The sequence below is a fragment of the Protopterus annectens genome, chromosome 8.part0 (genome assembly GCF_019279795.1).
Source record: "Protopterus annectens isolate FY-2018-M chromosome 8.part0, PAN1.0, whole genome shotgun sequence".
Classification (NCBI taxonomy): Eukaryota; Metazoa; Chordata; order Ceratodontiformes; family Protopteridae; genus Protopterus; species Protopterus annectens.
The window spans coordinates 834,307,626-834,332,589 of record NC_056741.1 but is presented as its reverse complement, the minus strand read 5'-3'; the positions used below and the strand labels follow the sequence as shown (position 1 = coordinate 834,332,589).

The window sequence follows — 24,964 nt, the reverse complement described above, 5'->3', positions numbered from 1 at the left end:
GCTATTTCATCACATTTACCATAAACACTAATGTGCATACTGCTTTACTTCTACAATGATTATTTGGATTTCATTTAAAACTTTTATTTTACATTTCAGTTTGTAGCACAAATACTAATAGACATCTGCTAAACAAAGCAATACAGTTTCACAGTGAAAATAAATTTAGCATTAAAACTTCTCTGCCCTTGAAACTCACATACATTGAAACAGCATTGAAACCCACATTTAAAGAAAATGCATCTGGCCATTGGCGGATAAAGATTACCTTTGGGCTGTTTACAAATCATAGGCCCCTTGCACACGAAACATACATGTATAAGGGGCCTATGCAAATGCAACATACATGTTTTCTTTGATACACCTTCCTGGTTGTATTAAATTGTATTCCTTGTATAATACAGCACAGTTGTTGTGAACATTTTTTCCAGTAAGCAATGAAACAAAATGCATGAACCAATAATGACAAAACTGCCCAGTTCAGAACATTTTAATCATAAAAGTCTACATAAACTTCTACAAACCACCAGTATCAGTAAGTATGCACAATCTCTGCAGAAGTAAAAGTCATCTAAATAATTCCACATTAAAGAGATCTGTAAATAATTAAGAGTTTGCTGCTAGCAAACAACTTTATATTTCATTATTTCATCGGTAAAGTGCCTGTTGCCCTTGAGGAATAAATTGCCTGTGTTACATTAAAGAACATGGTAAGTTAGTAATATTGCAATATGGAAAGAATGTCAAACTGATAAACTGGTTCATAGTTACTAGGTATCTCCGCCAAAGAGGACATTCTCAGGACTGCAGCATCCACACCCTTTAAAAGTACAACACAGTACAGTATCAGCAGTCCATCTACATACCGTGAGAATAGAACCCACACCCTTCTGCATCAAAAGAAAATATTTTGCCTGTTGTGCTACTAACAACAAACAGACTTGGTATAAGCAGTACTAAACTTCTCTCTCCCTGAAGAACTATATACAGTACAAGAAATCTGCAAAAAGCCAACATTTATTTTGGGGGGTGGGACAAATGCCCAAAACCAGGGACACATTTTAAACATTGCTTGTATAATCTTAGAAAAGTTGCTAGAATAAAATGTTTTGTGTTGCCAATCCATGCATTTCCTGAGAAATAGGAAGACTGTGACTTAAATGGCTATCATTGTGTGAATTCAGTTCTCACTGATTTGCCAGAAAAACAAAAATTTTTAAGAGGAACAGACCACAAGTATGAGCCAAACATTCCAGACATTCTGTAAAAGTTTGGCCAGTTGAGAACGATCAAAATTGGTAGTGGTATGGGTAGAGAATTTAGGCTCTTGCTCCTTGTACTTAAGGCACAGAGTTTGAGTCTGAGTAACTTTAACCACCAGGTATACCTAACTGGGGTATTTTTATACACACACATACACATGTGCACACACACTCCCCAGAGCACCAAATGTAACTGCCGCCGCTGTACAACACACACACCAGAGCACTGAATGTAACCGCTGCACTGCTGTACAAATGCAACTGCCTATAGAAATATGAGACTGCATGGATGACACACATGTAACTGGCAAATAGAATTATGAGACGGCATGGACTTCTGAATATAAGACCTTAACAGTCTTGCACATAAATAAGCCTTCCTGGAGTGCACTGCCTGAATAACCCAGAACTTAACAGACAGCAATTAATGTAATGTCGAATTAGAAGAACTTACAGAAAAGAAATCTGTCGTTACCTTCCAAAAGTTTCTCACTTCTGCTGTTACACACACACCTGCCAGATAAGAAGTTTCACTTAACAAGAGCAGTGAATGTTTTCTCACTTAATGCATGTAACTGCTAAAATCTCCAAAACACATTCCTCACTTAACAGAGCAATGAAATGTAACTGCTGAAATCTTCAAAACATGTTTCTCACTTAAGAGTACTGAATGTAACTACCATGCCGCTGTACAAATGCAACTGCAGATAGAAGTATAAGACTGCATGGACTTAATATAAGACCTTAACAGTCTTGCACATAAATAAGCCTTTCTGGAGTGCTCTGGCTAAATAACCCAGAGCTTAACGCACAACAATGAATGTAATGTCGAATAAGGAGGACTTACAGAAAATAAATCTGCTATTCCACACACACACACACACACACATCTGCCGAATAAGAAGTTTCTCACTTAACAGAGCAATGAATGCAACTGCCGAATAAGAAGTCACACACACCCGACTGTTTCATACTTAACTGAGCAATGAATGTGCAACTGCTGATACACACAATGAATGTAACTGCCATATAAATGCAACTGCTGAAATCTTCAAAACACACACGTAACTACCGAGTAAGAAATCTGACTTACAGAAACATCAGGTAACTACCAAATAATAAATATGCTTGTTTCTCACTTGAGTACTGACAGTAACTGCCGCGCTGCCATGCAAATGAAACTGTCGATAGAAATATGAGACAGCATGGACAGCACACACGTAACTGCCAAATAGAAATATGAGATGGCATGGGCTGCTGAATATACAAACTTAACAGTCTTGCACATAAATACGTCTTCCTGCAGTGCACTGCCTGAATAACCCAGAACTTGACAGACAGCAATGAATGTAATGCTGAGTAAGAAGAACTTGCAGAAAAGAAATCTGCTGTTCCTTGTTCTGAGTGCACTGTCTGAATAATTTATCCGACTCTGCAATTAAATTATGGCTCGGCTGTCTGAAGCTGACGTTATCGCGCATGCCCTGCTCATGATGACCTAAAAATTCAAAACAAAACCTGGGAAATTCTGAAATTTAAGGGGCCACTTGGAAATTCATCGCATCCCAATATTGCCCTCAAAACTGGTATTTACCAAGGAATTTGGTACAGTTGAGAGGTATATCAACTCAAGTAGCAAAAGGCTGGAACATTTTGAGAAAGCTTTAAAAAGATATTCAGATGAGGTGATAAAACTGCAGAGGCTGAAATGAAGAAAAGGCTGGCTTCAGATAAGACTGCTCATGAAGAGATGTTTCAAAAAATAACAGAATTGGAGGACAGAGCATGAAGGGAAAACCTGAAATTTTCTACTGTACCAGAGAAGCTGGAATGAACAGACTGTGTATTAATTTTTTAAAAGAACAAATGAGCAGCTGGACTGGTATTCCACAGCAGAAGTTGTTAACTGAAAAGGCACATTGTGCAAATGCAGCCTAGACCTTTAATAGTAAAGCTGCAATCATACCAACAGAAGGAGTCGATTCTGACAAAACTGTGGCAGAAGGATAAAGTACTAAAATGAAAGACAGTAGAGTGTTTTTGGAGAATGATTACTCGTTGTACAGCAGGCAGAAGAGGAGTAAATTTATTCCACTAATCAGGGAATATTGAAAAGCAGGTGTGAGATTCAAGCTGTGGTACCCAGCTGTTTTCAGAGTATTCTTTCCTGGAGGGACAAAATAGTTTTTTGATGCAGAACATGCCAAGGAGGAACTACAAAGTTTGTCCAACAAAGTGTTCTTCTGCTAATAAAGGTTAAAGAGAGACAGTGCCAGTGAAACCTTTTCCATTGTTTCAGTGGAAAGCACTTGAGACAGGAAAAAGCACAAGAGTTGACTAAAAGAACTGAGAGTGCATTGGAGATGAAGCAGAGACTGGATTTGGGAGATGGAGATCAACAGGAATAAAACTAGCAACTCAGAAATTGACTAGTGTGAAACATGACAGAACAAGAAAACCTGGAAATATTGGACTTTTGACTTTCTTAAACTTGTAACGGACTGTAAAGCATTTGCCCTACTTCATGCCATTAATATTTGGAAGAACGTTTAGGATGGGGGAAGAGTTACTGTAAGTAAAATAAAGTTTTGTTCTTAATAGTAGTGTTTTTATAATGCATGATATAGTCTCCATGCTGTAAAGTAAAGTTTTCTCAGTTATTTTCGAGTGTAATAGGGATATTAAAGTAAATAGGTGCCCCTGTAATTTTTTCTCCTTGTCCAGTTTTCAGAAATGTAGGCACTGCAGTGTAAAAGAAATCTGCTCAAAAGAGCAGGATACAAGAAAATTGTATTTTTTTTTCACTCTTGCTTGGAGGAATGACTGACTTAAGGTTCTTGGCTTGATGTAGTAAGTTTTAAGAGAAAACAAATAAAAAAGAACATTGTCTAGCAAATAAATGAGTGCTTGTAGAAGCAACTCTGTATTTGGTTTTTGTATGTCCATGGAGACAATCTGATAAAGAGCAATAAAAACAGAATACTTATTTCTTTCAGTGGCTTGAATATGATGTTTTCTGAAAGCATTCAAGTGTTTTCCTAGTCTGGGAGAGTAGTAAAGATAAGATAAAACCAAACATCACTTATTAGAAGCACAGGCTGTACCATGCATCTTGGCATGCATAATATTCCTTTTAGGTTAACCCAGGTCTGTGAGTGTGGCTGTCAGTTTGGGACATTTGTTCCCATTAGGAAGGTAAAACTTCAGTATTTGAAGATGTACATCGTTTTGTTTGTTAGTATTAAGTTAGTAGGTTTTAGGGGTTTATTGGGGTTGTGTTTCTTTTTTGAGAGCTTCAATAAAACAAAAGGTTTTGTAAGCCGTGACATAGGTTCAAACGGCTATGAGAAGAAACAACTGCTGAAAAGATCAACCTGCCAGACTTTAGTGGTATGCATGTAACACAAAAGATGGAACTAGATACTTAAAAGAATTTGTTACACACAAAAGGTGAGAATAATAACTTTTTTAACATAATGACTCTTTCTGTATTATCTTCAAATGTAAATGGTCTCACAGATGTATAAAAAAAGAAAATGTAGAGTGCAAATAACTGCTACATTAGAGACATTTGGAAATAATTGAACGTGTGAATTTGATAAAGAAGGGTTTTCAGAACTGTTATTCAGCGGAATACCCAGGACAAAGGAGAAGAAGTGTGCTTTTATTAATTGCAAGAGAAGCTCCAATAGTTATAAGAGGATAAAATAAAAATAATGGTGGATTTGTAGTACTAAGGGGCTACTGGCAAGGGAAGAAGATTATACTGGCATGTATTTGTATTCCGCCTAAAACTGCTATAATGGAGTTTAAGAAAATTCTGGGCAAAATTAATCAGTTTTCAGCAGGGAATATTACTTATAGGTGGGGATTGGAATTTGATTTGCAGCAGTGAAGTTTTATCTGCGGGGCCCAGAAGGGCAGATATTTGAAGAAATTTATGAAAATATTTGGCAAGGAAGATGAGAATTCAGTAGTAGAAATTTGGAGTGAATTTACATGTTCTCCAAGATACAAAAACTGGTCTAGACTAGACTGAACATTTATTTCACAGGAACATGTGCATTTAATTGAAAGTTTTGATACATCCAATAACTATTTCAGATCACACACCAATAATAAATAAAATGTATGGTAATTAAAAAAATGAGACCCTCTATCTGTTGAAAAGAGAGGAATTTAAGGAATGGGTAGTGGAGAATGAGTTATTAGAGAAGATAGAAATTTCTTCTGAAAATATAGCTAGGGAGTTGGATAAAGTTAAAGGGGGGGATAAGAGTTGTAGTTAAGAAGTAACAAGAATTATTTAGAGGGACTGCGAATGGTTAAAGTATTGGAGAATAGGGGGAATCTCACAAAACAAGAAGAGGAGAAATTGTAGAGAAAATAAGGAATTAGTTCAGTAATATGTATGGGTTTAGAACGATTGTAGTTAAGCAGCTGTTTTTTTATGATAACTCCAGAGCACAGCAACTTTTTTCACAACAACTCAGGCAACTGAAAGTAGAAAGGGTTGTCACCAAGCTTAGGGAGCCTCAAACAAGGAAGATAGTAAGAAATCCTGTAGAGGTACTAGAAATATTTCAAACAATTTATGATAGTCTACATAAAGCAGAGAAATATGGAAATCAAGAAAAGGTACAAATGGAAATGTTTATTTAAGAATTTAATATGCCAAGGTTAGAGGTAGATGAGGCACAGTTACTAACAGGATAGAAGGAGATGAGGTAAAAATGATGTATAACCAATTCACAGAAAAGTTCCCAGGAATAGATGGTATTCCTGTGGAAGTTTGGAAGCTAGGTGGGAAAAACTGATAAAGGTCTGGAAGGTTTTGTTTAACAGTGTTTTTAAGAGGAGGAAAAGCAGCAACATCCTATAGGAAAGTGGTGGTGGTTATAATACCTAAAGGGTAAAGACCTTTGGGATCCAGCTTCATACAGGCCCATTTCAATCCTAAACCATGATTATAAAGTGCTTATGTGTATAATGGCTATTAGAATTGCAAAAGTGATGCCAAAATTGATAGCTATGGATCAATGTCGTTTGTGGAGGGGAGGCAAACATTAACAGAACATTGATGATCCAGAGGGAAGCAGAATGTCAGAAAATACCAATGTTGTTGGTAGATCTTGATGCAGAGTAAGCTGGGAGCTTGAGCACAGCAAATGAACCATTTGCATCCCCTAATAAAATTATAAGGTTGATTAGGAGGATATTTGAGGGATCAAAGGTGAATATAAAAGTAGGTAGGTTCCTGTCTGATAATTTCTGTTTGAGCAGAGGAACCAGGCAGGGAGTTCTCTTTCCCCTTTGTTTGCATTATATTTAGAACAATTGGCAAAGAAAATAAGGGACTCAAGCATATAATTGGTATGATAGTAAGGAAAAGCTGGCTCTATTTACAGATAGTATTATTTTATTACCTGATAAAACCATAAAATGACATTTCAGTGTTGTGGAACATTTTGAGACAGTTTCACATTTTTTCAGGTTACAAAATTAATGAACATAAAACAAAGGCAGTAGCTATAAATTATGAACCCACACACAAATTGGTTCAGCAATATCCTTATTTATGGAGACATGGTAAAATGAGGAACTTAGTGGTATGGATTAAAGATTCTGGTTTGGCAGCTAAGGGTATGTGGGAAGAGACTAAAGAAATGATTATACAAAACTGAGAAATTGGAAGCTCTGTTTTATGGATAGCAAGATGCAAGCAGTTTAAAATGTTTTTATTCCCTTTAGCTTTATCCACAGGTCAGGCATATTTTTATCAGCTAGAGGAGAAGTTGTGGATAGCAATTAATAAAGAGCTGAAGGATTTTGTCTGGGAGGGGAAGATGGCATGTGGGATAAGCTGATTCTTCCAATAGAACAAGGCAGTCTGGGATTACTCAGTTTTAAGGGGGTACTTCAGAGCTACACAGTTAAGGCCCTTATACATAACACAAGCAGAAACCTATAATTTAAAGTGGAAAGGGATGATTAAGTAGGGGGATGCTCAAGGAACAAGGAGAGACTGAGATTTTGGATGCAGATAGTTAAGGAGAATAACAATAACCATACAGAATATTATATTCATAAAGTAGTAGAATGTATTCTAAAAACTAAACCAACACGGGAATGGAGAAAGGAAATTCTGCCAATAGGGATGACTGAAATTAGTGATGCAGCAAAAAGGCAAGAAGGGGCTGGAATTTAATGGTGAAAATTAGCAAAAGAACACTGTATCGGGAGCAAATAATTAGATAGGGAAAGGTAATAGAATGAGAAGTGGCCAAGAATTTATTTAGACTGCATGCTAGTGATTGCCTTCCCTCTCAAGGATTGATAGTGTAAGCAAAGAGAAAGAAATAGTGGGATCCTAAGCGAAAGGCCAGCACTGGTAGAATTTTTAGTAGAACCTAGAAGAGAAGCTGCTGTAAAGGAAAACAAAATAGTAGAGCATATAAAATATTGCATGATAACTTTAAAAATCAATAAGAAAGGTTAGAAAGGATTGGGAAGAGAGATTTGGTAAGCAGTTCGCAAAGAAACTATGGGGGATGTTTGCATATCTCCCAAATGTGCAACAAAGTCTAGAATATTTGAGATATTTGCTCTGAAGTGTTTACATCAGCATTTTGATTCCCAAAGTAGACTCCAAAGAATTTTTCCTCGGAGAGATAGCAAATTTTGGAGGTGTGGTGAGAAAGAAAGAGGTGATTGGATATATATCTTCTAGGAGTATAATGAGTTGGTAGACTTTAAACATTCCATACAGACTATTTTATCAGAAATACTGGGTGAGCAAATTGGTATGGTTAAGGAAATTATTTTTTGAGCTGTGATACAGAATTGGAATTGGCTAGACATAGTAAAGGTTTGCTGAATATAATTATGGCGGCTGCCAAACAAAGCATTTACCAAGAAGTGGAAATGAAAGTCTAAACCAATTAAACTAAAAGTAGTGACTGTAGTAACAGATTAAACAACTGGAAATGAGATAGTTAGATAAGGGTAGGAGCAAATTACATAGAAAATAATGGACATTGTGGAAACAATGCATGCAGATGAGGAATGAGGTTTCAAATAAGGCAGGATTTGAAAGAGCTTTGTAATGTTTGACTGACAGTAACTAGATAGATTATAAGTGATGTACAATGTTTGCAACTATAATTATGTCAACATGATTTGTATTCATTTATGTAAATGAATGATGAACTATGTCATAAGCGATAATTTAATAAAGATGTTTCTTGTTAAAAACACTTGCTCTTTTTGAATCCGCTAAATCTGGCTGACTTGAGGTTCTTAACATGAAAATAGTTTTACTGATTGCTGTGACTTCTGTTGACTCACCATAAGAGTTGTAGCAGTCTCATTTTCCACGTGGACAGGTTTTCTGTGAGAACATATCCTCTATTTATGTCAAAAGTGGTATCTGGCTTTACTTTAAGCTAAACTATCCTTCCCCCTGTTTTCTTTTCTGAACCCAAAAATGAGGGAGAGAGGATACTCCATAGCTTGGATGTCCGCAGGCAGCTTAGGTACTGACTTGGCAGAAAAAAATCTTTCAGATCTTTGGAGCAATTTTTAATTTCTTGTGAAGGAAAAAATGGACAACCCGTGTCAAACTAAACCATTTCCAAATGGTTGTCTTCCGCTTTTGTTATACTCACCTCAACAAAACTGTTCCAGCAGAGTCGAGGCCCACTCTACCAGATCTTTGGCTTTATGGCTTTTTGGAAATGGTTGGATGCTAGAAGTATTCTAGAAGCTGTAACTTTGTTCTGTTTGTATGTTTACAAAGCACTTCTAAGCTTGATTCCTTCTCTAAGTCTAGATCAGGCTTAGCAATGACCATTCTGTAGGGGCTCCTTGACTCTTCTTCCACCTGCCAAATGCAGTAAACAAGGTGGTAATCTACTCGTATAATTAAGGCCATTACAGCAGAGCTCAGTATGATGAACATAGTACAGTTGTGTAAGCTAACTTGCCATAACAGTAGATGTTGAATGGTCACTGTTGCAATAGCCACTGTCTCCCTCCATCCCCTTTGTTTTTTTTGTTTTTATTTGGTATGTTTATGCCAGGGTGTAGTTACTTAGTTTTTTGTACTAATAGCATTTTCCTTTCAGGACTCAGCCTCCCTCTATTCATTAGCAGGAAAGCTCTAAAGAGTGTGGCATTCAAACTTGCCTTATAGCCTGAACTGCCAGTTTGGGTATGTGACAAAGTGCCCTGAAGCTTTTGAAGCTGGCCAGCTGTTGCATCCAACTAAGGCTAATGCAGCATTGATCATTCATCTACTGCTGTGCTGTTTACACAACTATATCTTTCTTTATTTTCATGCAGTATATGTAAATGTTTTCTGTGTTTTTTTTTTTTTCTTTTTAACAATTTTCATTCACTTCAGCATTACATAAATTGCTCAGTTCCTGCCTTCCTTATTTCACTCCTTGTACTGAATATTGTTCTGCATGTATTACTCCCCCAATTCCAAAGAATTTTACCCATGTTGCTGGCTGGTTTACTGGTGAAAGCTTTCAGGTTGCTGTGTATGATGTTCTTAGTGTTTCACTGTTGCAGTCATTCCATTTGGATGATCTGCTGGCAGGTTGCCCTCAGTCTGTCTGAATAACAAAGTCTTGGGTCCTGCATCGGTTGCTGTCTTCTTCCATGACGTCAGGTTGTCAGGGGTATAAAACATGCAGTCAACACCATTTTAATCAGTCTTTCTTTCCGCGTGGTGCCCGAAGCAGAAGCAGTTCGCAAGTGCCGGTTGGCCAACTCCTAAAATTTTCATTTTCGAGTTTCAGAACCAAAGTCTTCAACCTAAAGCAAAGTAACCCATTGGGGAAACTTTTTCTTGCTCCTTACCGATGTCAGTAAAAGTTAATAATTGTATTACTTGTGGAAGCAAATACCTCATAAGGATTTTCATTTGTACTGTATTCCTTGCCTAGGCCCTGACCATAACGTGCCTTGCTGTCGGTTCTGTGCTAAATTTAACCAACACACTATTAAGCATTGGTATATTTTTGCTTCTAAATATTTCGGCTCAAGATTTAACTATCCAGAAATGTCATCGGTTAGCAATCAGACTACTGGAATTCACAAAAAACGCAAAGAAAAAGACAGAGACAGACCGTCGAGGTCCAAAACCGACGACGAAGCTTCTCCTAAGCCAGTCGCCGGTTTGCCGGTACTCAGTGAGGCGCTTTTACAGCCCCTGATGCCCGCTACTTTTGATTCGTAGGCCTCTACCGAGACCCATTTGGAGTCCGGTATGCCACGCGACACTTCAAGTATTGAACCCGCGGATGTCTCTCCCTTAGATGGGTCCGGAGCCACTGAGCAGGCAACTGCTTCTGAAGGTGTTTTCAGGCCTAAAGATTTGTGTATTAAACCAACACCATCATCAAAAACAAGGCCAAAACCAACTTCTATGTCTAAAAAACAGATGCATGGGCCACGTGTTCAGGCCCCTATGCCTAAAAAACAAATTATCAAAATGGCTGAATTTAATTACCTTGATCAAGGGTTCCCAACCCCCTCCTGCTAAGAGGCCTAGGCAAGGCACTGATTATGAATCTTCAGATCAGGTTTCCATTTCTTCTGATTCCTCTTCTGTTCAGGGATTTTCTATTCCACCTTATGAGGACTCTGATGCAGAAGAACCCATCCCTTCTGCTTCTCCTCCTGTGGATTTTTCTTTTGGAGAAACTTTGCATACCTTAAGGGAACATTTTCATTGGAAGAGTCAGGATTTTTCAGAATCCAAAAAGAGGCTTTTAGGGATTTCCTTCTTCCTCAGCATAAGCCTTTGGCTATACCTCCTGTTTTAGACATTGTTGATGATGTTTTCTCAGAATCCAGCATGGCTCCTGATTCCCTGCCTCGGGCTCCTAGTAAGCCAGACAGATATTATAGGGTTCCTGACTCCCACAAGTTTCTTTTTAAAAACCCTAATGCTGACCCTGAAACAATTTCTCAGGGTCCCAAGGGTGTTAAAACTTCTACTGCTAAAAATCCTACCCCTTCTAATAGAGACTCCAGGGCGCTGGATAGATGGGGTAAGAAGACTTACATGTCTGCAACCCTGGCAATCAGCGCTTTAAACTGTCAATTTCATATGCTTAAATATCAACAGCATGTCGTGGGCTTACTGAAACAGAAAATGATGTTGATTTCTGACTGTGTGGAAAATAGAGTTACAGGATTTATTGCATTCAGCTGAACAAGTTGGAAAGTATACTTTGCAATGTGGTTTTGATTCCTTGGAGGTCTCTTGCAGGGCCTCCGTAACTGGATCTGTGATAAGAAGGCATGCGTGGCTCAAGGAGCAAAATCTGCCTGATCATGTTAAAGCAAAATTGTTGGATGCTCCTTTACAACAGGACAGTCTGTTTGGTAATAAGGCAGAAGTTTTGAAAAAGATGGAAGACAAAGCTAAATCTATGCAAACTGTAAAAGATTCCTACAAGTGCAGCCACCCAGGTTCAGTAGGCACTGGCCTACTAAGAATTGGTCCTTTCCAGTACCCAACAGAGCTGCTCAGGTCAAACCCAGACACTCCAAAGGCTCCAGGTTTCAGTCACAAGGAACTTGCAGAACAAAACACTGGATTTGCTTCCACCTCCAAATCTGGAAGTAGCAAGGCACCCCCATACGGTAAACAGTCTCAATGACTTTCCTCTGCCATTTCCAGGCACTTACCTTTTGGCAGCCCCTTTGGGGGGAAAACTAGCACTTCATGCACAAAATTGGCATCTAATTACCCAGAACAAGTGGGTCTTAAGTATAGTATTCCAGGGATACAGATTTCATTTTCACACGTTGCCAATTCGAAACAGATGGCCAGATCTGCCTCCAAATCAGTGGGCAGAGGCCTAGAAACAAGTTATGTCCCTCATGGATATGGGGGCTATTCAACCAGTACCAGAAAAGGAAAAAGGACAAGGCTTTTATTCAAGACTTTTCCTGGTACCCAGAAAAGACAAATCATGGCGTCCAATTCTGGACTTATCCATTATAAATACTTTCCTGGACATGCCAAAATTCAAGATGCTGACTCTACAACAGTTACTGCTTATGCTGGGCAAGGATGCCTGGTTGGTAACTCTAGACTTAAAAGAGGCTTACCTGCATATCCCAATCAGGGAATCTTGCAGAAGATACCGCCGCTTCAAAGCAGGCTATTTGCATTACCAGTTCTTTGCACTGCCCTTTGGCTTATCTACTGCACCCAAGGTCTTCACAAAGTGCCTGGCACCAGTAGTTGCATTTTGCAGACAAAGAACATTCAAATGTATCCTTATCTGGGCAATTGTCTAATTCAGGCAGAAAACAAGGACACTCTTCTACCGCATCTGGTGTTTGTAAAAAGGCTTCTAACATGCCTAGGGTACACCATAAACGAAAGTAAATCACAACTGGTACCCTCTCAAATAATTACGTTCCTGGGTTGTTTTGTCTTTCGGCTTCTCCCGGTCAGGGGTCGCCACAGCGGAACTCCGGTCCGCTAATGTTTAGTAGTGGATTTTTACGTGCCGAGTTACCAGCCCTGATGCACAACCTTCAACAAAGGCACGCCCATTCACACATGCCTCCACACAGAATACACTCTAGCTGAGAATCGAATGAGACGTCTTGCTGTGAGGTGACAACGTTACCGCAGCACCACTACCGCGGGTTGGGTGCAAGTTTGAATACAACTGCCCATATGGCTTACCTCACACCAGACAAACAAGTTCAATTGATGACATACTTCAAACAAGTGGCCACAAAAATCCAGCTGTCTGCAAGACGAATTCTACAGGCCTTGGGATTCATGGCTTCCTGCATTCTACTAATTCCATATGCAAGACTGCATATGAGGAAACTTCAGTGGTACCTAAAAAATGTATGGAGTCAACATTGTCACAGCCTGGAAACAATGATTCCTATCATTCCTTGCTTGCAACAGGAGTTCTATGGTGGGCAGAGGCCTGTCACCAAAACAAGGGACTGTCATTCGTTTCACCCCCTGCCACCCAAACCCCGACTACAGACGTATCAGATTATGCCTGGGGGGCCCATCTGGCAGGGAGAGATGCATTCAGGGTGAATGGAGCCCAAATCAAATGCACCTGCATATCAACCAGAAAGAAATGCTAGCTGTACAGAATAATAATGAAATGCGAACACCAACAGATGCAGACTCTTCCACTAAAAAGCCACACAGCCTGAAAGAATGAATCCAAGGTCTTGTAGTATAACCAACACAAACAATTTATTCCACAAAAAACGACTAAGCGCTTTCGCCAGTAATCTGGCTTCATCAGAGTCGTTTAAATTACATTACAACAAAACATATATACTCTCCACTCAATGCTCATTGGGCCAAATTAATTAGCACACGCCCAAAGCATATAATAATCTAAACCAACTTGTGGTTGACCAAAACAACTATAAAAAATGTATATATATTCCTTATACATAAAAACACATAAATAAATAAATAGATAAATAAATCAATAACAAGATCATCTCAATGGTGATGTTACATCCATACAATTAAATGTTGAAGTCCAATTTCATAGTAACATTTAAACTGTACATGAATAATAAATGAAACATGATACGTAATACTTAGTGTGTAGTGGTGTTCTAAACTCCCCCCCCCCCCCCCATCAAACAGCTCCCCCTTATAAATTGTGGTTGCACATGCTCAGTTGGTCTCTAATGCCTACTTTTCTACTCTCTATATTAAAAGAGATCTTAACTTTAAAATAGGTTTAATCGAGATGTAATCATTTATACCCGGGGGCTTACAGGCGTCTAATCTTAGCTGCCAAACTGTTTCTAAAGCCCCCACTCTGTTGGGTATATCACCACCCTCTCCAAAATCCAAAACACGTCCAATGATAAAAAACATGAATTTATTAAAACCAACACATTTGGTACTGTGCAAATAAAGTGCATTGTGCTTGTCTCTCTTCCTTATTGATCTAACGTGTTCCGCAATTCTATCCTGCAGTCTCCTAATGGATTTCCCCACATAGAAAGCCTCGCAGGTCACACATGTTGCTAGATAGACAATATTCTTAGTGCAGCAATTGCACTGTCCAGGACAAGGGATAGTATACTTGTAACCCTGTACACATATATAACTCCCTTCATTGATGTACCTGCAACATCTACAAAATCCACATTTTTTCATAATGGATTTGTATTCATTTTGGTTGTTTCTCTCTAAAATACCTTTAATGTTCTCACCCCTACTAAATACAAAAACAGGTTCTGAACCCAATGCCTTTTTAAGATCTTCACTTAAAACATACCTCCAAATATTTTTTATAATCTCAACTATCTCTAAAGATTTGGGGTTAAATTTAACTATCATCTTTAACTCAGGTTTCTTGTGGACAGCAACAGTCTCACTTTTCTCCATCTGTCCTAAACCAGAACATAAAACAGGTGCAAAACGTTCTTTTCTTCCCCTCAAGACCTCCCTCCTTATACTAAGGAGGAGCTTAAGTGGATAACCACGGTCCAGAAACATACCTATTAGTTTAAAAATCTCCCTTCTAAATTGTGTATCATTACTGACCAGCCTAGAGGTTCTCACCATTTGCCCTTTGACAATTCCTTTACGTTGGTGAAACGGATGACAACTAGAAAAGTGTAATAGGGAGTTCGAATAATTTTCTTTTCTATAAATATTACTTTCAAACCCATTGTCTGTCTTACTGATAGTAATATCTAAATAGTTGATCTTGTTTACATCCCAGTGGAATGTAAATTTCAAAAACTCTGTGGTATTACTCAGAAATTCAACAAAATCAACTGCTGATTCCTCATCCCCTTCCCAAAAAATCAAAATGTCATCCAAAAACCTACTATACATCAGTATGTTTTCTTTGAACCTTTCTGATGCAAAAATATGTTCTCTTTCCCATGTAAGTAGAACTGCGTTGGCAAATGCTGGCGCACATTTTGCACCCATCGCAACACCTGATTTTTGTTGAAATAGATCCCCCTCAAAATTCATGAAGTTGTTTTTAAGCACTAATTCCATCAAATCACACACAAAGTTGGCTTTAGTCCCTTCCAGCAATCCATCCTTTGTAATTGCTTCCAAAAACATCTCCAAACCAATTTTGTGAGGGATGACAGAAAATAGGTTCACCACATCAATAGTTAGGAACCCAAAGGTCCTGTTTCCTTTCTCAAACTTTTTAATTCTATCAAGGCAATGCCAAGAATCCCTAATGATGTGTGGTGCATTATTTATAATAGGCCCTTTTTCCAACTTTTTTTGTCTAAAGAGTGTGGCATTCAAACTTGCCTTGTAGCCTGAACTGCCAGTTTGGGTATGTGAAAAAGTGCCCTGAAGCTTTTGAAGCTGGCCAGCTGTTGCATCCAACTAAGGCTAATGCAGCATTGATCATTCATCTACTGCTGTGCTGTTTACACAACTATATGTTTCTTTATTTTCATGCAGTATATGTAAATGTTTTCTGTGTTTTTTTTCTTTTTAACAATTTTCATTCACTTCAGCATTACATAAATTGCTCAGTTCTTGCCTTCCTTATTTCACTCCTTCTACTGAATATTGTTCTGCATGTATTACTCCCCCAATTCCAAAGAATTTTACCCATGTTGCTGGCTGGTTTACTGGTGAAAGCTTTCAGGTTGCTGTGTATGATGTTCTTAGTGTTTCACTGTTGCAGTCATTCCATTTGAATCTGCTGGCAGGTTGCCCTCAGTCTGTCTGAATAACAAAGTCTTGGGTCCTGCGTCGGTTGCTGTCTTCTTCCATGACGTCAGGTTGTCAGGGGTATAAAACATGCAGTCGACACCATTTTAATCAGTCTTTCTTTCCGCGTGGTGCCCGAAGCAGAAGCAGTTCGCAAGTGCCGGTTGGCCGACTCCTAAAATTTTCATTTTCGAGTTTCAGAACCAAAGTCTTCAACCTAAAGCGAAGTACCCATTGGGGAAACCTTTTCTTGCTCCTTACCGATGTCAGTAAAAGTTACTAATTGTATTACTTTTGGGAAGCAAATACCTCATAAGGATTTTCATTTGTACTGTATTCCTTGCCTAGGCCCTGACCATAACGTGCCTTGCTGTCGGTTCTGCGCTAAATTTAACCAACACACTATTAAGCATTGGTATATTTTTGCTTCTAAATATTTCGGCTCAAGATTTAACTATCCAGAAATGTCATCGGTTAGCAATCAGACTACTGGAATTCACAAAAAACGCAAAGAGAAAGACAGACAGACCATCGAGGTCCAAAACCGACGATGAAGCTTCTCCTAAGCCAGTCGCCGGTTTGCCGGTACTCAGTGAGGCGCTTTTACAGCCCCTGATGCCCACTACTTTTGATTCGTAGGCCTCTACCGAGACCCATTTGGAGTCCGGTATGCCGCGCGACACTTCAAGTATTGAACCCGTGGAAGTCTCTCCCTTAGATGGGTCTGGAGCCGCTGAGCAGGCAGCTGCTTCTGAGGGTGTTTTCAGGCCTAAATATTTGTGTATTAAACCAACACCATCATCAAAAACAAGGCCAAAACCAACTTCTATGTCTAAAAAACAGATGCATGGGCCACGTGTTCAGGCCCCTATGCCTAAAAAACAAATTATCAAAATGGCTGAGGATTTAATTACCTTGATCAAGGGTTCCCAACCCCCTCCTGCTAAGAGGCCTAGGCAAGGCACTGATTATGAATCTTCAGATCAGGTTTCCATTTCTTCTGATTCCTCTTCTGTTCAGGGATTTTCTATTCCACCTTATGAGGACTCTGATGCAGAAGAACCCATCCCTTCTGCTTCTCCTCCTGTGGATTTTTCTTTTGGAGAAACTTTGCATACCTTAAGGGAACATTTTCATTGGAAGAGTCAGGATTTTTCAGAATCCAAAAAGAGGCTTTTAGGGATTTCCTTCTTCCTCAGCATAGGCCTTTGGCTATACCTCCTGTTTTAGACATTGTTTATGATTTCTCAGATTCCAGCATGGCTCCTGATTCCCTGCCTCGGGCTCCTAGTAAGCCAGACAGATATTATAGGGTTCCTGACTCCCACAAGTTTCTTTTTAAAAACCCTAATGCTGACCCTGAAACAATTTCTCAGGGTCCCAAGGGTGTTAAAACTTCTACTGCTAAAAATCTTACCCCTTCTAATAGAGACTTCAGGGCGCTGGATAGATGGGGTAAGAAGGCTTACATGTCTGCAACCCTGGCAATCAGGGCTTTAAACTGTCAATTTCATATGCTTAAATATCAACAGCATGTCGTGGGCTTACTGAAACAGAAAATGATGTTGATTTCTGACTGTGTGGAAAATAGAGTTACAGGATTTATTGCATTCAGCTGAACAAGTTGGAAAGTATACTTTGCAATGTGGTTTTGATTCCTTGGAGGTCTCTTGCAGGGCCACCGTAACTGGATCTGTGATAAGAAGGCATGCTTGGCTCAAGGAGCAAAATCTGCCTGATCATGTTAAAGCAAAATTGTTGGATGCTCCTTTACAATAGGACAGTCTGTTTGGTAATAAGGCAGAAGAAGTTTTGAAAAAGATGGAAGACAAAGCTAAATCTATGCAAACTGTAAAAGATTCCTACAAGTGCAGCCACCCAGGTTCAGTAGGCACTGGCCTACTAAGAATTGGTCCTTTCCAGTACCCAACAGAGCCGCTCAGGTCAAACCCAGACACTCCAAAGGCTCCAGGTTTCAGTCACAAGGAACTTGCAGAACAAAACACTGGGTTTGCTTCCACCTCCAAATCTGGAAGTAGCAAGGCACCCCCATACGGTAAACAGTCTCAATGACTTTCCTTTGCCATTTCCAGGCACTTACCTTTTGGCAGCCCCTTTGGGGGGAAAACTAGCACTTCATGCACAAAATTGGCATCTAATTACCCAGAACAAGTGGGTCTTAAGTATAGTATTCCAGGGATACAGATTTCATTTTCACACGTTGCCAATTCGAAACAGATGGCCAGATCTGCCTCCAAATCAGTGGGCAGAGGCCTAGAAACAAGTTATGTCCCTCATGGATATGGGGGCTATTCAACCAGTACCAGAAAAGGAAAAAGGACAAGGCTTTTATTCAAGACTTTTCCTGGTACCCAGAAAAGACGAATCATGGCGTCCAATTCTGGACTTATCCATTATAAATACTTTCCTGGACATGCCAAAATTCAAGATGCTGACTCTACAACAGTTACTGCTTATGCTGGGCAAGGATGCCTGGTTGGTAACTCTAGACTTAAAAGAGGCTTACCTGCATATCCCAATCAGGGAATCTTGCAGAAGATACCTCCGCTTCAAAGCAGGCTATTTGCATTACCAGTTCTTTGCACTGCCCTTTGGCTTATCTACTGCGCCCAAGGTCTTCACAAAGTGCCTGGCACCAGTAATTGCATTTTGCAGACAAAGAACATTCAAATGTATCCTTATCTGGGCAATTGTCTAATTCAGGCAGAAAACAAGGACACTCTTCTACAGCATCTGGTGTTTGTAAAAAGGCTTCTAACATGCCTAGGGTACACCATAAACGAAAGTAAATCACAACTTGTACCCTCTCAAATAATTATGTTCCTGGGTTGTTGTGTCTTTCGGCTTCTCCCAGTCAGGGGTCGCCACAGCGGAACTCCGGTCCGCTAATGTTTGGTAGTGGATTTTTACGTGCCGAGTTACCAGCCCTGACGCACAACCTTCAACAAAGGCACGCCCATTCACGCATGCCTCCACACAGAATACACTGTAGCTGAGAATCGAATGAGACGTCTTGCTGTGAGGCGACAACGCTACCGCAGCACCACTACCGCGGGTAGGGTGCAAGCTTGAATACAACTGCCCAGATGGCTTACCTCACGCCAGACAAACGAGTTCAGTTGATGACATACTTCAAACAAGTGGCCACAAAAACCCAGCTGTCTGCAAGACGAATTCTACAGGCCTTGGGATTCATGGCTTCCTGCATTCTACTAATTCCATATGCAAGACTGCATATGAGGAAACTTCAGTGGTACCTAAACAATGTATGGAGTCAACATTGTCACAGCCTGGAAACAATGATTCCTATCATTCCTTGCTTGCAACAGGAGTTCTATGGTGGGCAGAGGCCTGTCACCAAAACAAGGGACTGTCATTCGTTCCACCCCCTGCCACCCAAACCCCGACTACAGACGTATCAGATTATGCTTGGGGGGCCCATCTGGCAGGGAGAGATGCATTCAGGGTGAATGGAGCCCAAATCAAGTGCACCTGCATATCAACCAGAAAGAAATGCTAGCTGTACAGAATACTCTGACAGCCTTCAAGGACTTTCTTCATCCAGGGCAACAACTGATAGAGACAGACAACACCACAGTTATGTGATACATAAACAAGCAGGGGGGGTACCCATTCCTACACCCTTTGCAGACTAGCCATGGCCCTGTGGAACACAGCCTTGACTTACCAAATACATCTGCAAGCTCAGTTCCTGCCAGGAAAGCAAAATACTCTGGCAGACAAACTAAGCAGAAATCTTATGGACCCACACGAATGGTAACTGGATCCACAAATCTTCAGCATGTTGACACACAAATGGGGGAGCCTAGACATAGTTTTGGGGAGAGGCAAAAATATCTATCAGTTGGACAAATTCTGCACAAGAATTCATCACAAAAAAGCTTGGAAAGTGGATGCTCTATCCTTCAGCTGGAAAAACCTATCAGTCTATGCCTTTCCCCCTTTGCCTCTGCTCTCCAAGGTTTTACTAAAAGTCAGACAGGAAAAAACGAAAATTATTTTGATTGCTCCAGACTGGCCTCGCCAACACTGGTACCCACTCCTACACAATGTCACACCTTCCTCCATGGTACCTGCCTCAAACACCTTATCTACTGTCTCAACAGAACTATCAAGTTCTGCACACTCACCTCCAAACTCTGAATCTTGCATCATAGTTAATCAACCAATTTCACCAGTCACATCTCTCGGTAAACCTGTGATGGATGTCATTTTGGAGGCTAGAAGGCCTAGTACTAGAAAATCTTATGCTGATAAATGGAAAAGATTCTGTGCCTGGAACTAAGCACAAAGAATAAACACAGCAATGCCAAATATTCCTCAGATTCTGCAATATTTAACTGAGATGCTTCATAGGGGCCTATCTTTTTCTTCTATAAAAATCCATGCCTCTGCCATTTCGGCTCATTACAACACAGAGCCTCCTCTCTTTTCTCATTCCCTGCTAAAGCAGTACCTCAGAGGGGCCAAAAAATTGAGACCTCCAAGGAAAGCACCAACTCCTGCATGGGACCTCATTTTTGTGCTGGAAAAACTTACCCTTCCTTTTGAACCAGCTGCTACTGCAGACGTAAAATTTCTCTCTTGGAAGATAGCTTTTCTTTTAGCAGTCACTTCAACTAGAAGGATTTCAGAACTACAGGCTGTCTTGGCAGTAGAGCCTTTCATTATCTTTTATCAAGGCAGGGTGGCCCTCAGGACCAATCCATCCTTTATGCCTAAGGTGGCATCCAGTGTGGCTCTTAATCAGACCATTCATCTGCCAACTTTTTTCCCAAATCTACAGAACAAAGGGGAGCCGATTCTGCATTCATTGGATGTACACAGACAACTAAGATTCTATTTAAACAGGACAAAATCTCAAAGAAAATCTGAGCAATTACTGGTGGCATTTGCTGCAGGGGCAGAGGGAAAGGCTATTTCAAAGCAGACTATTTCAAAATGGATAAGCCATTGTATTTTTTTCTGCTACAAGCACCATGGTAAACCCGTCCCCAAGGGGATCAGATCCCGTTCCACCAGGGCTGCATCTACTTCTGCAGCCTTTCTCGGAGGGGTTCCTCCCAGAGACATTCTAGAAACTGCTACTTGGAGCTCAGTTCATACGTTCACCAAACATTACCATTTAACTCTCTTCTTTAAATCCAGAGCAGGCTTTGCCACTGCTGTCCTGCAGGGCCTTATAGCAGCTCCTAATGCTATATTATTCCATCCTCCCAATCATAGCTTTGGGATTCTGCCCAAATGTAATGACTGCAACAGTGAAACACAAAGAAAATAGTACAGTTGTGTACCCTTACCATAAATGTAGATGTTCGAGTGTATTCACTGTTGCAGTCCTGGTTACCCACCCACCAGCCCCCTATTTCTCTCTTCTTATACCTCTCCTTTCTTTTACTATGCTCAAAAGCCTTTTTGGTGTATTTGCTTTTAGTTAGAGGTATATTTTTTGTGTTCTAAATTACATGCATATTTATTGCTCCCCATTTGGGGGGCACCTGACATCTGGGGCAAGAAAAACTGATTAAAATGGCATCAGCTGCATGTTTTATACCCCTGACTACCTGATGTCATGGAAGAAGAGACGGCAACTGATGCAGGACCCAAGACTTTGTTATTCAGGCCGACTGAGGGCAACCTGCCAGCAGATCACCCAAATGTAATGACTGCAACAGTGAATACACTCTAACATCTGCATTTATGGTAAGTGTACACAACTGCACTATTCCTGGTGTCAGCTTAATTTTTGTGTGGTTGCTTTTGGTTCTGAATGTTTAAAATCTGCCAACTCATCACATTCCCAAATGCTCTTTTTCCCATTGCACCTATTGTATTTGATTTTTACCTGAGGAAAATTTCTCAGAAGTCTGCTTTGAGTATAAACATACCCATGCAGACACTTTCATGCAAACATCCTAAACCTTCTAGACGTTACATGCGTGGGAGCTATACAGATATGTTCACGTTCTTTCTTAGTATACTTCCTTTATGTTCTGTCTTCCCAGTCTTTTCCAACCGCCTTAGCTCCTTGTAATGTAGTTTGTTATATGCCATACTAATTCTCCCCTTTTAACATCAACTTCTGATCTAGACTCATCTAAAAACTCTATCAGAACTGGTCTTTCATTTAGCAATCTCCTGTCACTTTCTCTTTGTCTGTACAATGTTATATACCCCTGGTAGGGAAGGCCATCTCTAATTTGCAGTCCAAACTTCTTCTCGGCCTTATTCCACTCTGTTAGCTTTCTTTCCCAAAACCGTGGCTTCTTTGCTGATTTTCTCCGGTAAATTCTAGTCTCATCTTGCATCCTTTCTCCTACTTGCAGTCATCCTTATTGATAAAAATCTCAATTTTCCATTCCCATGTTGGCTTAGTTCTTAAGTACGTACTGCTGCTTTATAAATATGGCATTCTTTAGAGAAGTAGTTGTTCTCCTTAAGGACCTGCACAGAAAATCCTGCTCTCTCCTTACTTCTCAAAACTCGCATGCCATTTCATCATCATCCCTTTCCACTTTGACTTGCATTTAACACATGTAGAAGGCTGTATCAGCCTTTACTGCTTAGCTCTAAAATATTCATTCCAATCAGGTGATCCTAAACCAAAGCAGCAGCAGTCTTGAGGCCTTGACTGACTAACTCCCACTCTTTCTAAGCCTGTGTTTGCAAGGTGGTTATCTGACTGCATGTAGATTTACAAAAATAAATATAAGTTGACTGCTCTAAAGAACAGTTTATTTCTACAGCCTTCTTCTGAAGTGGGCATCCAAGGTATACCTGCAGCAGCTGCTTGGTCTGCTCTGAACAGTTTTGCAAAAGCTGGATGTGATGCCCAGGTTTTCCTTTGGGCCCACTGTTAGTGTGTGTTCCCATAGGAAGAATAACCAAGAGGATTTGATTTGAACTCTGTCCTGCTGTTGAGGAGGGTTGACCTCCTCTTGTTAGACACTGAAGTCAACTACTTACCGTAGAAACCTATCTTAGCGTAGGTCCACCCCCTTTAATATACCCACCTATCTCCCCCCATCTATGGTATTTTTTTGTCAAGTCTGCCCATTTATACTAAACCTTAAGATGACACTGTGTGTCATACTGTATTTCTGTAAAAGCTTGGTCCAGTAGCAAGGGAAGACTGCTTGGGAAGCCTGTGAAACTTTTTTATTTGTTGAACAGTTCTCAAATCCCCCAGCCTGACTCCTGATGTTACAAAAAATGGAACTGTCCATACAGCTTCATCATCATTATGGTGAATACATAACTTTTGTTCATAAGGGATAGATGTGAATGTTAACAGGCTGGAAAATTATTATCCAAATTCTGGATCTTTATAAACTAGAATGATGCTATGTATGCTTCTGCATTAGATTGTGTAATGTTTATATTTTGTTTAATTTCCTTTCTTCATTTAAGGATTTTGAAGAAGACCCTAGGGCACAAGGAGCACGTGGACACAGACGTTCAGTAAGTCGAGGGTCTTACCAGCTACAAGCACAGATGAATCGAGCAGTTTATGAAGAAAGGTAAGAGTTATAGCCAGTAATTGATTGATTCACCGCACTGGGAAGAAATAAGAGTTTTCACTCCTAAGCATTTAACTTCCTGTTGCATTGTTTCTTGCTGTCTCTGCAAGTTTAATTCTTTAGCGTAGAGGAGGGTGGTTACTACTTGAAATATTGTGGCAGCTACATTGAGGTATAGTATGTTATGTAGGTTTTGATTACTGCACCTGTGAAGTAAATGTTTGTAGGTTTAGGAGATGGACACTTTTCGTTTGAAGTGGAATTCTCCATTAACTGTTAGAGGTGAAATTAATTTGAGGATAGGAAAACAGATAACATAAGCTTTAAGCTTTATAAACTACAAGACAAGTGCAGAAGAGCGATGCACATCAGACATCATAGGTTCATAGGTTCATACTAGGCTATCTGCCCAAGGGCATTTATAAGCCTAGCCCATAGTTATGTGGCTTTCGCCACCCCTTTAGTTTGAATAAAAACTATGCCTATCATTTTTCTGTGCCTCTGTCAAGCAGTGACACTGAAGTAATCCCTGGGGTATATCTGCGATCTCCCATCCATTGGTCAAGATTCCTCTTGAACAAGGCCAGCGAGGTGCTCTGCCTCACATGTACCGGGATTTTGTTCCACAGCATAGGGAGTCTCTGGGTGATGAATCTGTCCCTCCAGCACGCTCTATTTATAACCGTGTCAAGGTTTAAGATTTTTTGAGGTGAAGCATATTCATCAAATCTGGGTTTGACATGGCCTTATATGTCAGGCACAGGTCACCTCTGAGCAAGCGGTATGAGACTGAATAGAGCTGGAGTTCTTTCAGTCGGCAGCATAAGACATATTTTTGAGACCCTTTATCCTTTTGGTGAGGAACTTTGGGGCCTTTCAAGCTGCATCAGGTGTCTGGTCAGATACATTCAACGGGCATTGTACTCAATCATAGGTCTAATGAGTGATGAGTACAGGGGACGATGACCTCCTTGATCTAGATGTGAATCCCTTCATGATCAGGTGGGCGATATAGAAGGTTTTCCTAACTACTTTAGCAACATGAGTGTCAAACGAAGGCTACTGTCAACTTGGGTCCCCAGATCCCTGATGACTTTTTCTGTGCTCAGTGGATTGCCATCTATATGGTAGCTAGGGTAACCTTGTTTTTCCCAAGGGTATGGCTATGCATTTTTGGCTTAACTTCAGGCCATGGCTCTGGCACCAGTTATCCATTTCTGTGAGGCCCTTCTGGAGGATATCTGTGTCAGATGTGTTTTCGACTATGGCCCAGTTTGCAGTCATCTGCAAACTTTGTCAGCCATAACCCTCCTGTGTTTGCTTGTACTTCAGAAAAGTAGATGCCGAACAAGAGTGGACCCAGGACTGAGCCTGTGGGACACCACTTGTGACAGGCTTTGAGTCTGACA

At 40.2% G+C, this 24,964-nt stretch overlaps 1 protein-coding gene across 2 annotated transcripts in view; it reads left to right on the top strand.

The window, feature by feature from the left end:
* Nucleotides 1–24,964, top strand: part of WDR13 (WD repeat domain 13) — a 790,180-nt gene that overhangs the window by 437,538 nt on the left and 327,678 nt on the right. For both annotated transcript variants that reach the window (XM_044080309.1, XM_044080310.1), the window contains exon 4: nt 23,446–23,555. In XM_044080309.1, the coding sequence (XP_043936244.1) occupies nt 23,446–23,555 (110 nt within the window). The remainder of the gene's footprint in view (nt 1–23,445; nt 23,556–24,964) is intronic.